At 41.5% G+C, this 17,062-nt stretch overlaps 2 protein-coding genes across 2 annotated transcripts; both read right to left on the minus strand.

Moving 5' to 3' along the window:
- Positions 1-441: 441 nt before the first annotated feature.
- Positions 442-5,370, minus strand: LOC310747219 (uncharacterized protein; the record flags this gene model as incomplete). Its single annotated transcript, XM_083581557.1, has 2 exons — positions 442-1,388; positions 4,362-5,370. The coding sequence occupies 2 exons, from the start codon at positions 5,368-5,370 to the stop codon at positions 442-444; spliced, it is 1,956 nt and encodes a 651-aa protein (XP_083437683.1).
- Positions 5,371-12,071: 6,701 nt separating this feature from the next.
- Positions 12,072-13,025, minus strand: LOC310769606 (olfactory receptor 10T2-like; the record flags this gene model as incomplete). The annotated part of the gene is made up of 1 exon (XM_083629051.1): positions 12,072-13,025. The coding sequence occupies one exon, from the start codon at positions 13,023-13,025 to the stop codon at positions 12,072-12,074; it is 954 nt and encodes a 317-aa protein (XP_083485177.1).
- Between the last annotated feature and the right edge of the window lie 4,037 nt (positions 13,026-17,062).

Below are 17,062 nucleotides of genomic sequence, written 5' to 3' on the forward strand. Positions count from 1 at the left end.
TGTAAGGGAAGGTGCTGTTGCTAGAAAGGAGGGAGGAGGTGCCCAGTTTGGAGCAATGCCTTTGTTAAGACTTGTTGCAGTCTTTTGTCTCTCGCTATTAGTATTAAATAAAACTCATTAAAAAGGACTTTACCTTGTTTTCCCTGCTCTTGCTACAACTGGGGGAGAAATAGCTTTCCCGTAGCCTTGACAATTCCCTTCCAAGGGAAGCCAAGATGGTGACCTCTCAAAGTTGTGGTTTATATCACCCCTGAGCATTGGTTGATGGGATCTGGAGGGCATCCCATGGGCTCCCTATGGGAAGGTCTTTATCACTAAACACAGCTCTGAAATGGTAATCAGTATAGCATTTATCTCAGGGTCACAGAATCATAAAATTGTAGAGTTGGTCAACTGTAATACTACTATTTATTTAAACACAGGACCAGGTCTGCACTTTATTTAAACTATACAATAAAAACAATTTCTTCCCATCACTCTCTTCAAGGCCCCCTTCACTTCTTTGTTCCTCAAGCTGTAGATCAGAGGGTTCAGCATAGGGATAACAACAGCATAAAAAACTGACACCACTTTGTCATAGTTCAGAGAATGAGCCGAGCTGGGTTGAAGATACATGAAGAAGAGGGTGCCATAGAAAATGATAACAGCTGTCATGTGTGAGGCGCATGTGGAGAAGCCTCTTTGACTCCCACCTGCAGAGTGTTTCCCAAAGATGGCAGACAGAATGTAGACATAGGAGATGATGATTGCTGAGAGGGAACTGCATAAGTTGATAGCAGATAGAGCTAAAAGCTGGATTTCCTTCGGTCGAGTGTCAGAGCAGGACAAAGCGAGAAGCGGTGGGTCATTGCAGTAGAAATGATTGATCACATTTGATCTGCAGAAGGACAGCTGAAAAGTCAAGGCTGTTTGAATCACTGAGCTCGCAAAGCCATAGATATATACACTGGCCACTGCCGCAGTGCAGAACTTCTTAGACATAACTAGGTAATAAAGCAATGGGTTGCAGATGGCCACATAGCGATCATATGCCATCACAGACAGCAGGAAGAATTCAGTCATCACTAGACCATCAAACATGTAAAACTGGGCTGCACACCCAGCAAAGGAAATGGTTTTCCTTTCAGCTAAAAGGTCCCATATGGCTTTTGGAGTAACTGCGGAAGAGTAGCTGGCATCCAGGAAAGCCAAGTGACTGAGAAAAAAGTACATTGGGGTTTGTAGCTGTCGATCCATCCTGATCAAGATGATCATCCCTAGATTTGCACCCAGAGTGATGGTGTAAATCACCAGGAATGTGATAAAGAGGATAGCTTGCAATTCTGGATGATCTGTGAATCCTGAGAATATGAACACAGTCACTTGGGTTTGATTTTTTGCGGTCATTTATCCTAGGTCTTTTCACCTGCCAGGGAGAGGTAAAATGTAATCTTGAAAGGAAGAAAATAGCTAGACTTGAAGATTTATTTGCAGCACAAATTACAAATTTGATCAACTGGAGCTAACCAGCTTCCAAATTCAAAAGTACATTTCAAACATACAGGATAGAAAAGGATGTGAAATGGACATCATAGCTAAATTTCTGTTGTCACTGTGCAATGGATCAAAGAGTTGATCTCTGTGCTTGCTTTTCAGCAACTCTAAATGGGAAAAGTACTCTTTTAAAATCTTTAGTTAGAAGGATAACATTAGAAGCAGTGTGAGCTGGGAGGGAGTCTGATTCCATTTTGCATTATCTTTCTTATTACTGCAGAGCTGCAGAAGAGTTCTACATAGCACTGTTACTCTGAAGGTGATGGTGGGACTTTTTCAATGTTGTCATAATAATGACAAATGTGGATCAATAATCAAGCTGTTGTGCATATTCTAATTCTGGAAAAATACATTTGATCTAGTGCCAGTGGAAAAAACCCTCTTCCATTTCAAATTTTATTTTCATCTACTTTCATTTTATTTTTACTATCCTCCCCTCATTAAACGATACTTTACAATTTGGGCTGATAGGTCTTGCATTATCTCCCTTTTCTTTTGCTTATCTTTTTCTTGCTCAGGTGTTTTGGAAGCCTGCTTTTTTCTTTTTCTTTTTAAAAAAGCTGGGTTTTGAGTGTGTGTGGTGCTTTATAAATTGATTGTAAAGTAATTACTACAAAAAGACAGCAATGCAATTTGGACCACTTGAATTTCTTTAAGCTGCAAACTGTTGTGAATACTGAGTCTTACTGACCTCAAAGGGAAATATCTCTATGAATTTTCTCATTTGACGTGAGAAATAAGCTGCAAACATAGTAAAAGCCCCTTCAAACTTCAGCCTTCCACCCAGAGGTTGATAATCGATCCGATGCCTGAGCCAAAGTCTACCTATATCTGTACTCAGTAAAGGTGTGGCCGCCTTTCCAATCCCAGAAGGTTGTCGTGTCAAGTTTGTTCCAAATATCTGTGCTCAATGTCTTTGTCCACAGGGGTGGGGGGTGCTGTGGCTGGATCTGCAATAAACGTTTTATTTCTCATGGAAAATATGGATAATATCAGTGGGAGTCAAATGGCATCTTTGGGAGTAAATACTAGCAGATTGGAGAGGATTTCCATGGGAAAATAGTGCCTAGAGAAAAGGCCAACTCACCTTCTTCCCATGGTCCTGGAAACACACGCATGGTAAATACATTGTCTACCATGGATCTTACTCCAGCTTAGGTTCTAGAGCTTTGAAATGCAAAACTACATAATATATCACCCTAGTATTAACACTACTGTTAAATTACTTCAACTGTGTACATTTACCCCATACAAAAGCTCTTCATATATCCAGCTCACCAAACAGACATAGTACTTCTGTTGAAATATTTTTCATAATTTGCAACAGATGGAAGTAAACACAGAGTTAATTACTGTTGATGACAGAGAAGAACAGCAGGAACCTTTAATTCCTAATCACTGGCTGTCACAAAGTTATTACCCAAGACCCACCTGATCTAAGTAATGCAAGTTACAGCAGAAAAACCAGGTAGGGTAGAATTAATAGAATGGGGTATTTATAATATCTGCTTTAGATAATCTCTTGAGTACTTTATGCCTTGAACGTCTCAATACTCAATTAAAGGCACACAGCAATTAAAATGAATGCACACGGCACCATAGTTTACTTTTCTCCACTCCCTTGGGGTTTCCAGTTTATTATATTCTCTTACCTTATATTTGGATCGAACGATATGTTACACATGAATGTATGTCTCAGAACCTTGACATCTGTTTCATTTATGGCAGGGATGGAGAACCTGCGCCCTGCCAGCTGTATTTTCACTCCAGTTCCCATCAGCCCCACCCAGTATGACCAATGGCTAGGGCTGGTCCGCCCATAAGGTGGGCTGAAGCAGCCACCTTGGGCAGCAGAATCCCATGAGGCAGCACCCATGCGGACAATTCGCCCATCCCGCCATTCTGGTGAGGTCTTGTGGAATTGCGTGCCGAGGCCCCATGACCCACAGTTCCCTCTGAAAACAAGGGAAAGTTGGGTGTTGTGTCTGAAAAAAGAATGTGACATATTGAGAAATGTTCAGTAGCTAGTGAAAGAGAATGGATAGGATCTTGAGCAACAACGTCGATGGAAGGAATCACAATGAAATAACACTGTGACACAGAAATGCTCTGACTTCCTTGAAGTGATTATCACGTTGTAGAAGGTGGTCATAACTGATTCATTGTAACTCAGTTTAAGGATAAGGTCGTCATTATTGAGAAGATATGCATAAAGATACTAGCATCCCAGATGTAGTTGAGGGAAGAACTGTAATTCTACTGGATTATTGAAAATGATTTATTTTAAAGTTACTGCAACTTTTTATATTGGATCAGATTGTTACTATTAATGTTTGAATATATATAAAAATAAAAAAATGTCCAGTAGCACCTTAGAGACCAATTAAGTTTGTTCTTGGTATTAGCTTTCGTGTGCATGATACCAAGAACAAACCTAGTTGGTCTCTAAGGTGTTACTGGACAATTTTTTATTTTTATATATATTTCGACTGTGTCAGACCAACACGGCTACCTAACTGAATCTATTAATATTTAATTTTGATTTTGATTTTTACGTGTATTGGAAGCCGCCCAGAGTGGCGGGGGCAACCCAGCTGGATGGATGGGGTATAAATAAAATTATTATTATTATTATTATTATTATTATTATTATTAGTCAATAGTAGAGGATCTGCTTTGCATGCAGAAGGTCCCAGGTTCAGTGTCTCCAGGTAGGGCAGGGAGAGCTATGTCTGAAACCCTGGAGAGCTATCACCAGTTAAAGTAGAGAATAGCGAGCAAGTTGAACCAATGGTCTGGAACAGTGTAATGCATCTATGTAATCTTACCTTGGTTTAAATTGTTCAGTCTTGGGGTGCGACATTGGTTACCATCATTTCCCTCAATGCTTTTGGAAGGGGGATGTTCTTTCATTTTTGTTGTGGCTTTTCTAATGGCCTCTTTCACCTCTTTGTTTCTCAAACTATAGATTAGGGGGTTGAGCATGGGTATCACTAATGTGTAAACTACAGAAACCACCATATTACCATCTAGTCCAGATTTCAAGTTGGGATGTATATACATAAAGGTCCCCGTTCCATAAAGCAGAGCCACTGAGGTCAAGTGAGAAGCACAAGTGGAGAAGGCCTTGTGTCTGCCCTTGATAGAGTGTATTTTAAGGATGGCAGATAAAATGCAGAAGTAGGAGATAATAATGGCTGAAAGAGAGGTCATAGCAACTGCTCCAGATGCAAAGACTGACAGTGACTCTGAAAGGAAGGTTTCAGAGCAGGAAAGCTTCAGAAGTTTAGGGATATCGCAGAAGAAATGTTTGATGATGTTGTGTCCACAGTAGGATAATCTGAATATACATACTGTCTGCAGCGCTGAGTTGGCAAAACCAGCTGCATACGATCCTACAACCAGGCAGCTGCACACTCTTTGGGACATGACAGCAGAGTACAGCAGTGGGTTACAAATAGCCATGTAGCGGTCAAATGCCATCACAGCCAAAAGGAAACACTCGGTACTCACAAAGGCAGCAAATGAGCACAGCTGAGCAGCACAGCCAGCATAAGAGATGGTTTTATCACCCACCAAGTAGCTCACCAGCATCTTGGGGGCTATAGCAGAGGTATAGCAGAGGTCTGTGAATGATAAGTGGCAGAGGAAGAAGTACATGGGAGTGTGCAGGTGGGAGTAAGTCCTGATCAGCACAATCAGGCTGAGGCTTCCAGCCACAGTGATAACATAGATGGCTAGAAATAGCAAGAAGAGGGCAATCTGCAGCTTTGGGTCATCAGTGAATCCCAGCAAGATGAATTCTGTCACCCTGCTGTGATTATTCTGCTTGTCCATCTTTTCAGCATCAAGAACCTGGAGAGCAAAGATGGTAATTGAAGAAAGCAAGTGAATAAAGCTGAATAATACCAACCTATCTAATATTTACATGTTATGCTAATTTGTTGCTGTGTCAGTGCTCTGACTGTGTTCCAGGGATGTGTATCTAAGCAGAAAATACTTGGCCTCCTTGTTTTGTTTGACCCCAGTGACAAAAGCTGAGGCTGCTGAGGAGACTCTTGGACTGGGATATTGTTTAGTTGGGGTTGGGGGGGTTGTTGCTGTTATTCATATTAATTTTTGTATTTTTATTTTAGATATTCTAATGATTTATGTGGAAATTGCATATTTTAGTTGTGCACTTTTAAACGTTTTATTTACTGTTCAAGACTACTTTGTTATGTTTGTAATCATGATCCCCCCCCCCATGCTGTAAGCCACATTGAGCACGGTTTTAACTATGGAAAGGTGGTGTATGTAATGCATGCCTGTATGTTTTGGCCATTTTTCTAGTAGTGAGAAGCCTCGTGGAAGAGATTTTTTTTTTTACACATGAGAACTAGCATCACATAAAGCAGAGATGGAGAGCAGGAATGGAGGCTACGAGATGCTTTTGGATTACATCTCTCATAATCCTTGAGCATAAGTCATGCTGGCTGCAGCTGATGGGAGGTGGAGTAGAAGAATATTTTCAGGGTGACAGGTAAGGATGGGGGAGGATTTTGGTTGGTTCCAGAATTTTGGACAAAACTCCATGGTCTACATTTGATGGGCTGGATGGGAACATAGACATGCAGATTAGATTGCATGTCTACAGACCTTTCTAATCCTGATCTGCTCATTCCTAGTTTTTTTCTTTTCTTTTATGGCATTGCCCAAGGGCTTACAGGCTCTTTTTCTCCTTTTAAAAACATTTTTCCACTGCTTGGCAGTGATAAGGTTTCTAAGAACATTTTACACGGGGAGGGTGTGTGTGTACTGGGATGGGGATCAAGTAAAGAAGAGTTCTGGGATGATGTTGTTTTATTTCTGGAAACTCAAATAAAGAAGGAAGCCTTGCCTTAATGCTCCACCACAAAACATTCAGTGCTGACTAATGCACAATAATCACCACCTTCTGGTTCTATATTTTGAATCACCAATTCAGCTTAGACTTAGGGTGGGATAAGAATCTTTTTCTTTTAAATCACCCTGGCTGTGAGTATAAGAAAAGGGAGGAAAGAATGCTGAAGGGTAATTAGCCCCCCGTCAAACTGGTGAACAAGACATTGTTCTTTAAATGGCACAGTTATCACTGAAGTTACCCTGCCCCACCCTCCCTATTATTTAACTCCCCCAAGTGGCATTTACTGTTACTGATTTTCATTATGCTATTCAATAAAGCTTCAGGACAGGTTCCAGAAAACAAAACACAAAAAGGCTTCAATTTGAAATTAATGTAACAATAACAGAGTTCTCCGTATCCTAAAGTTACATGAGTAAAATCCTCCCATCCCATTTTTGTCCCAATAGCAGCTTAAGAGAAGAAGAAGAAGAGTTTGGATTTGATATCCCGCTTTATCACTACCCAAAGGAGTCTCAAAGCGGTTAGCATTCTCCTTTCCCTTCCTCCCCCACAGCAAACACACTGTGAGGTGAGTGGGGCTGAGAGACTTCAAAGAAGCGTGACTAGCCAAAGGTCACCCAGCAGCTGCGTGTGGAGGAGCGGAGACGTGAACCCGGTTCCCCAGATTACGGGTCCACCGCTCTTAACCACTACACCACACTGGCTCTCCATACTGTACTTAACCACTACACTACACCACCTTAACACTCAAGGATATCTCAGGATCAATTAAAAAAGCAGGCACACAATTTTAAAAGCTTGCCTTTTCCACTGCAGATGCATGCAAGGGGTTGTAAAACAGCCCTCATCAAATTAATGTGGAAACATTACATGTCTGAGAACTTTATAGAATCCATCCTACTAATCTCTTCACTGCTTCCTCTTCTTTCAGTATGGAAAATAGTGAGATTTAGGGCTTACCTTTTGCCCCATGCTTTCTAGGCACAGGTCCAAGCTTTCTTGGTCTGTGTCCAAGCACTTTTTGTTTTTGATTCTGTAACTTTCCCCAGGAAAACCCAATCTTTATCACTGAATCAGAGCAATGACATTTTGGGTTTTCTGTGGATTGCTGTTTGCTCCAATTCAGTGGTAAACAGTTTTTCAAGGAGAAAGCGGCAGGCCAAAAATTAAACAAAGAGCTGGGATACAGACCCAGAAAGCCAGAACCTGTCCTTAGAAATGTGGAGCAGAGGTCAGTGTGGACGAGCCTTATGTCTGAAGGCAGGCCTTCTGCAAGTTTACTCAGAAGTAGATAGTAAAGCAGAAGCACTGGAAACTACCTTTAGGGATGGAACCTTCTGAACAACTTGATGCTGAAGTTATCCACATGAGTCTTTCTTTTCTTGCTCCTTTGCTCTTGTCAAGAAGGAAGGTATTCCTTTCCCCCGGTTCCACTAAAAATACGAACATTTCTTGGGTATTATATGCATATGCACTCCAGGTTCCCTAAAGTAACCAGCATGTAAACAGATGCATACAAAAAAGCCTGTAACTGTATAAAAATTCTTACATATTAATAGTTAAAATATAGTACCACATTGGGCTTGACTCTTTTACACATATAACATGCTCCCCCCTCTGTAATTTTGTTTAGAATTTTGAATATAATCAGTTGTGCAATTTTTTTTAAAGTGACAATGCACCAGTGGCTTGGTTGTAAGAGAATAATTGATGTAAGAAGTAATCCAGGATGGCCAGAAGTGCCAAATTCCATTGATAAATATGTTTCAAACAGATTTCCTCTCTATCTCTAACTACTTTATACTGATTCAGACCATTGATCCATCTAGGTTAGTTTGGCCTACACTGACAAACAGTGTGTCTCCAACATTTCACAGCCTGACCTGGAGATTCAAGAGAAAGGACCTGGGACCCTTTGGGTGCAATGCCTATGCTCATCCACCAGGCTATGAGCTTCTTCAGTTGGGCTATTCTCTGTCATCCCACCCCTCTATTTGTTAGTGAAACACATTATACTTAGGGAATAATTTTGAACTTACTGTATGGAAAGTGTGGAAGAGGGCAAGAGAACACAAACTTTTCAAAGCCTTCTGATTTAATGATCTGTATGCAAGACTTGATTCTCTAATTTTATACATGGAAAATTAATATATTATGGTTGTGTTAAAAACACACACCACACTACGATATCCTGTGGGTAAAGGCAGAGTTCATATTTACTCTAATGAATCCCAAGTGCACAGTACATACCACACAGCAATAGTTCAGTCCTGAAGTTGCAGAGACCTGCACCCCAGAGATTGTTTGCAAATGGCAATCAGGTGCACCAAGAGTTCACAAGATGGAAAATGATTAAATGGAAGCAGAAGAAAAACAAATGGAACGAATTTCTGATTGCACCATGTGAGAGAAAATAGCTTCAGGCATTACACAAGTGTAGGGTATTTCCATGCTAAACTGGAGCAGAGTTGTCATTTTAACACCCGTCCCCCTTCCTTGACACTGCATCTCATTTTTCTAACATCCTTATTTTGAACATCAGTGTCTTCAAAGGAACCCCAATGCATGGCTCTATAGGTGCGTCAATCACACACAGAGCCTCTACTTGCAAGCAGGTGCTGGTGCTGGTGCTGGGATTCCATGGCAGACAAGCACACTGAACACACAGATGTCACAGGAAGGAGATGCAAGGCCAGATTCAGCAGAGATAAAAGCATGTCCCCAACCTTGCTTCAGCATGGAAATGTCTGACATGTTAATAATACATGCACAGTACAGTCAAACCTCTGCTTGTGATTCAAGGACCCGTCCCCCGCTTGGGAATAATAAAGACACATGGACACAGTATATTAGGTTAATGGGCTAGAAAAGGCCACAACTTCATTGATTATGGCACGTGAGAGGTATTGGCTTAGACATTGGACAACAGCAAATTTTGACTCCACCCACTCGGAGAGGGGTGAGTCTGACGAGGGTTAACCACCAGTAGGGGGGGCCTGTTGATGCAAATACAACTATAAGCTCTCCCCTGATGTCACCGGGGGTCGTGCCATGGCCCCTAACCACACAGGGCATCGGACAGGTTCCACGACCGCCGGATTCCTTTAACGGAATACCCATAAGTGAAGGGGTAGGCGATGGCCACACCTTGCCCTTCCATACACCAACACATTCCAATGCCTAACCGCCAAATACCAAGAAAGTTGTGACGATCGCAACGAGGTAGGCGAAAAAAACCAAGAGGCCGGTGCCAATTTGCCAATTGGAAAAAAACTCCTACCAGGCCCCCTGGGCAACTAGGGCAACCAACCAAAGGTCCATAGCAAGGTCCAGCGAGCAGCTACGCACTAAAGGGAGTGGTGGGTGGGTGACTCGTGGAAATCAGCAGCACAATGGAGGGGAGAGCTGGCATGGCTGCATTTGAGCGGCTAAACCACGCCCACGAGCTGCCACCCGATTGGGCGCCCTTCTGGGAGGCGTGGCGCGCCAGCGACAATGGCAGGGCAGGGGCCGGAACGCCCCCTGCGTAACGTGGGAATCGGTTCCTGCTCACAATCCCTCCCCTCCGGAAGGAGGAGAGGCTTTACCAATGCCTCTTCTTACGGTCATTCCAAGTCGCGACCGAGGCAAACCTGGAAGTAGCCAGTGAGTTTGCCGCTATTCGCGCATGCGTAGGAGCGACAATCATTGTTTGTACATGCACAGAAGTGGGTAATTGCTGCCCGCGCCTGTGCACAACGGCACCTCTCCCAGCGACCCATTTTGACCTCCGGACGGACCTCCAGAACGGATTATGGTCGCAAATAGAGGTTCCACTGTAATCATCTAGTAATGCTCTGGAAATGAAGAATAATGTTGCCATCCTATATATCCACATTTCCAGGAGAAAGCTATAAAATACATTTGTGAATTTATGATCCCAGGACAGCAAACCTGTGTTGAATACTAACAACAACCCCCTGCATTGCAGGGAGTTGGACTAGATGACCCTTGGGGTCCCTTCCAACTCTACCATTCTATGATTCTAACAACAACAACAACATATTTATATTTATTTATTAGATTTCTCACCCACTCTTCATCATAAGGTTCCAGAGTAAACAATAGTTTAAAATGGAATAAAACCAACCATCAATACAAAGGAAAAACTGATACATTCATTTACCCTTTTCAGGAGGCTCATAATAATACGGTTCAGCTTTCAGAGGCCATAACGAAAAGCTGCATCTTCAGCACTGGGTTGGGTGAATCTGTCAGTTTCAATTCCCCTCCATTTTTCATTTGTTGACTCTTAAGTTCATTTCTCGACATGTCCATGGATTTGCATTTTTAAAAATACGCCTCATGAACATTCATCTGCATGTTTGTGTGAATTACTATTAATATTCATATTTTTGCATTCAGTTGTAACCAAGATTTACATTTTGCAAAGCAATTTTCACTAAAATGTCATTTTTATGCACAGTTTACACTAGTATATGTAATTTGTACAATTATTTGGCTGTAGAACCACATCACAAAATTCAGAAAAGTGAAAACTTCAAAGGATTGCTGTGTTTCAGTTCTATTATTATTACTGATTTATTAATCACATTTTAAATACCTCCCTCAAGGTGATGCACAATAAAGAGGCATCCTGTTCTTTAATTCAAAGTATGTCTGGTTCCAACCTTGCCATTATTTTACAGCTGGCTCCAGTAGTTCAGCCTCAGGGTTAAAGGAAAAAGGAAAGTACATCCTTCAAGCCCAAATCACTTTTCATTTGGCTCATTTACATTGCCAGTAAAAGGTAAAGGACCCCTGACTGTTAAGTCTAGTCACGAATGACTCTGGGGTTGCGGCGCTCATCTCACTTTACTGGCTGAAGGGAGCCGGCATTTGTCTGCAGACAGTTTTTTTCGGGTTATGTGGCCAGCATGACTAAGCTGCTTCTGGTGCAACTGAACACCGAAACCAGAGCAGCACACGGAAATGCTGTTTACCTTCCTGCCGGAGCAGTACCTATTTATCTACTTGCACTTTGACATGCTTTCGAACTGCTAGGTTGGCAGGAGCTGGGACCGAGCAACGGGAGCTCACCCCATCGCGGGGTTTCGAACCACCAACCTTCCGATTGGCAAGCCCTAGGCTCAGTGGTTTAGATGGTAAAAGAAAAAGTATCATTGCTTAGGAACAACATTCCAGTTTAATAGGGACAATTATACACAATCCATTCTGTCATTAAAAGATGAAAATGTACATATGTTGGATTTCCATATTATATTCTGTATGAATCACATCCAGCAATTCTTACAGTACAAATCACTGTGTACCAATTCATTAAGTTAATATTCATTGCTCAAGGACAAATACTGATGAACTGGATAGGCAAGCTGTACTATAGAAACGTATTGTGCTATTCAGGGCCAAGCTACGCGTAACGTTAAATGGGTGGATTGGCATTCCATGTATTTTGGAAAAGTGTAAACAGCAGTCATTGGGGGATGTGATCAGGACTGGAACCAGAGAATGTGGGTGAGGGGATTTAGTTTTCTTCCAACAGTAAAATGCTCTCAAGCTACCCTCTCATGTTAAGTAGCAGGCCCTGCTGAATCAACTGCATCCTCCATCAGGGCTTGGATGTCCATTAACAAAATGTCAAAATGCCTTCTCTTCACAGTTTCCGACAATGGAATGAGTGTGCTAGTAATTTCTTTATGGCTATTTTAACTTCCCTGTTTCTTAAGGTATAAATCACAGGGTTCAGTAGAGGGGTTAGAAAGACATAAGTCACTGAGATCAGTGTTTCCTGATCTAGCGATGAGGAAGACTCAGGTCTCAAATACACAAAGGATGCACACCCAAAGTGTGTTATCACCACTGTGAGGTGGGAGGCACATGTGGAGAAGGCTTTCTGCCTTCCTACACTGGAGGGGATCCTTAGGATGGCAGAAATGATGTAAAGGTATGAAACAAACATCACCATGACTGTGCCCAGCAAAAGAATGGCACTCAAAATAATTATTGCAATGTTAGTCAAATGCAAAACTGATTCATCAATGCAAGCCAGCCTCAGCACAGGTAGGAAATCACAAAAGAAATGCCTGATTCCATTTGGCCCACAGAAGGGCAACCTGAAAATGAGAGTATTAATACTCAGTGATATGATACATCCAATTGTACATGAAGCAGCTACCATTTGGCTACAAACCCTTTTGTTCATCAGTATATGGTACTGAAGTGGGCAGCATATTGCCACATACCGATCGTAAGCCATAGAAACAAGCAGGAAACAGTTGCTTCCAGAGAATCCAAAGAAAGAAAATTGCTGCATGGCACACCCGACAAAGGAAATGGATTGACTGCCTGTCACCAGGGTCACCAGCAACTTGGGGATAGTGGCAAATGTGCTGCAGGTTTCTGATGCGGAGAATGCAAAGAGTAGAAAGTACATGGGGCTGTGTAAAGTCCGGTCAAACAGGATGACAGACATGATGGTGAGGTTGAAGACCAGGATCGTGCCATATATAAGAGAGAAACCTAGGAAGAGTAGAGTTGGTTTCTTTCCAAAGACAGAAAAGCCCAGCAAGAGAAATTCAGTCACTGAGCTGTCATTTCCCTTATTCATGTTGCCAATAATGTTATCTGACCTGAAAGGAAAATGAAAGTGAAGTCTTATTAGTTTATAAACATGTTTCTGATTTAACCCTTGACATTAACCCTGCCTTGAGGTTTTGAAATACATTGGAATTACTGCAAATGTATGGCTGGACAAATCTATCTATATCAGTTTCTCATTTTTTGAATCTTCACCAAGCAAGTGTTTTTTTAAAGTCATTTTGTAAATTTATAAGGAGTTTAGTATCCATTTGTTCCTAATATGCACAAATCTGTAAGCAAAGTTGCCGAATATAATTAATCTATATATTTTGTCTTTCATGTATATATGGATATTTATGAGCACCTTCCCTCTATATGCAGATTTATCATGAGAAAGTTCAAAGAAGTGGAAATTTTGAAGGACAGGTATGTTTTGGCCTGTGCATTGCTTTAACAATAGCAAACTATGTCGTTTCACATTCAAGTGTGAAGAAGCCCAAATTTCTCCCTCGTCTCCTGCAGTGAACCATCCCCTGTCACCTATTTTCAGGCTGAGTAGCACTTTGAAAAGAAATGATCTCTGTCTTCTTAGACTTTCTTACATAACACAGGTAAAAAAGATGCTTCGTCTAATCCTAACAGATGGTTTAGGACTGAAGAAACCCTCCATTACAAGCAGATTTTCTGACTTGTTCCTCATGCAGCTTCTGTTACTCTCTCAGGCTTTAAGAGCAACTCCATTCCTGGTGCATTTTTAAAATGAGCACTGAAACAAAATGGAGACTAGCTTCAATGCATGAAGAGATGAATGTTACCATCTCCTAGTATCTTACCTCCAGCTAGAATAACGCAGCTCTGCAGTTGTGGGAGACCCCACTTTGATACTATGCAATTAATATAAGCACTGGTTCACCACTTGGGAACATATTCTCCAGATAATACAGAGTATGCAAAACTTAGATAGAATAATTCCGCTCTGGAGTTAGATGGTAAAGGAGAAGGGTTTGGTCAATAAAGCTGAGTATTGATATAAATGTTTTGAATTTATTTCTTCTTTAAAATTATGTTTATTCCCCAGGTTTATGACATTTTAAAAAGAAAAAATGCAAAAATATAATGTGTCATGTTATTTAGACTGAAACGGTGTGTCTTTTTATAGATCCTAAACAGTAATAAGTTTTGCTTTCTCACCTAAGTTGTAGAGAGATAAATTGTCTTTCTTTTCAATTGCCCATGGGGTTAAAAACTAGGGCTGTGCACAGTACTCATAATCTGGCCATGGCCCAATTTGGCAATCCTGATTTTTTTAAAACATTGTTTTAGAAACTGCTTTGAGGTTTGTTTTTGTTTTTTTTACTATGAAACATTAGATACATTTTGTGAAATAAATAATTTCAAGAATCATGATTAGGCTGCAGTCTGACTGAGATTGATCTGAACCCAAGGCAACCTGGACCCTAAATTTAATCAGGAGTTTTATAAAGGCTGTAATTAAAAACATAACAGTTTAAGCTCTAATTCAGCAGTTCTCAACCTGTGGGTCCCCAGATGGTGGTGGACTACAACTCCCATAATCCCTGAGCTCTGGCCTTGCTAGCTAGGGGTGATGGGAGTTGTAGACCAACAACATCTGGGGACCCATAGTTTGAAAAAGGCTGCTCTAATTGAACATGTGGTCAGTGTGTCTTCCTGCCCCACCCGAGAAGGTGTAATCAGGGTTATACAACCCAGTGTGGTTGGTGACCTTGTCTCACTTCCCCCTCCTAGCCCAGGTTCAACCAGGGTATTAAGCCCTAATGAAACATGTGGTTGGCAATAAGTAGTGGGGGAAGAGGGAGACAATGCAGGTGGGATTGTCTGACTACATCATCTCCTTCCCATTCCCCTAACCACCTGACTGCCTCTCCATTTTGACAAACACTGGATTGCTCCAGGTGGGATTGACCTAAGAGAATCATGGGCTGCCTTGACTCACTCAGCCGGAATGAGTTTGGGATCAAGGATTTGCTCTGAGCAGATGCACAGGACGAATAAAAGCCACAACCATCTCCTGTATTTGCAAATTTCATGGAGTGAGTGCTGTTGCAGCAAAAGAACACCTGTACACATTTGGTTCCACCTTACCTTGTCTTACCAGTTTTGTGGTCAGGCCACAAAACCTTTGGGTTTCACTAAGCCTGCTAACACCGAACGTCTGAATGTTAAAATTATAAGCCACTCTATATAAAGTACAAGGAGGGTTCTAAAATGTACAGTGAAAAATGGGTTGAGTAAGTATGTCCAAGGTCTGTGGTAGGATGAGAGATTGTAGGATGCTAGCGTGGGAGAAGGCGAATGGGTAAGGGATGAATGGTTAAGTTGACATATATCTTACCATACAGGAAATGCTCTCATAGACTCTTTGAATTCTGCCCTGTAAACCATTACTAAATAAAGTCTGACTGAATGGGAATTTTGTTTGAGCCTCCATATTTGAACCCCCAAGGGAAGCTTTGAAGGTGTGTATTGGGCCTCAAAGGATCTTAGGTTTTCCCCTCCCTACCTGAGAAGGGAGCTCTAAAGGCTTCTTGCACCTGACCTGGACAGCTTCAAAGGATGATTGGACAAATCCATGGAGAAGGCAGCTATGTGTGGCTACTAGCCTTGATGGCTGTGCTCTGCCTCCATAGTGGGAGGCAGTAATGGTTCTGAATACCACTTGCTAGAAGCTACAAGAGGGAAGAGGGCTCTTGTGTGCAGGTCCCACTTGCTGGTTTCCCAGAGGCTTGCAGTTGGCCACTGTGAGAACAGGATATTGGATTAGATGCTCCTCTTCTATTCTTCTGTGTCAATTTCAATTTCTGTCTCTCATTCTTCCAATCTTAAATTCAGCACTCCATATGTCAATGAATTTGCGATTTATTAAAAAAGTCCTCAATGAAATTTTATCAGCCTGTTTGTGTAAATGTATCTTAATAGTTACATTTTTTTATGCAGTTGTGATTACTAGACACAATTTACAATGTACCATGTATGCATTTTATGCACTGTTTATACCAGTATATTCATTCTGAACACATTACAGGGCTGCAGAACCACATTGCAGAATTCAGAGAAGTGTGAATTTCAAAGGATTCCTGTGTTTCAGTATTATTATGAATGATTTACTAATGTCCTCATAAACACCTCTCTCAAGCTGATGTATAATAAACTTAGTTGTAAACAGTTAAAATACAAAAACAGCAAATGCATTTGAAACTAAAATATGGTTTTGGAATGTGCAAATTACATTCACCATAAAATGTGAACTGAATCAAGTTCCTGCCCCCGTCCTTATTCAGGATATTTTGAAAGGTGACTGAATGTTACGGACCCCATGGTGCCAAGTGGGACATGGTGGGTCTGTCACAGGAGGAGATAGGGGATTCAGAAGTTGGTGTTTGGGACAGATGAAGAACAGACTTGGGAGAGGGCTCCACCCCTTTGCTTCCAGATATCACAGAAAGGGAGGGGATCCTCCTGAGTCAGTCTGAGAATGAAGTTCCCACAACAGCCAAGGACATGGCTGGCCAGTCAGTTTACCCTGATGAGAGTTCTAGTCCACCAAATATCTGAAGGCAAGACATTGACTCTCCCTTCAGCGCTCCATATGTCCATGAATTTGCGATTTCTTAAAAAAGTCCTCAATGAAATTTCACCAGCCTGTTTGTGTAAATGTATCTTAATGGTCACATTTTTGTACCAACCCTTTGAGTACAAATTACTGCATACAGATTTTTTGAGTAAATATTTATTCAGGTACAAATACTGAAACAGAGGACTGGCAAACTGTATTAGGGAACGGCATGTTGTTATTTAAAACTAAGGACGAACTACCTGTAATATTCAATGTGCGGATTGACATTCCTTGTATTTTTGAAAACTGAAAATGGCAATCATTGGTGGACATGATCAGGATTGGAACTAGAGAGTATGGGGTAGGGGGGGTACCCTTATCTCCTACACCATGGTCCCAACCCTAAAACGTATCAAAGTTTATTTCTCATGTCAAATAACGGCCACAGCTTAAACAACTGCATTCTCAAT

Source organism: Podarcis filfolensis (assembly GCF_964270895.1).
Source record: "Podarcis filfolensis genome assembly, chromosome: 1".
Taxonomy (NCBI): Eukaryota; Metazoa; Chordata; class Lepidosauria; order Squamata; family Lacertidae; genus Podarcis; species Podarcis filfolensis.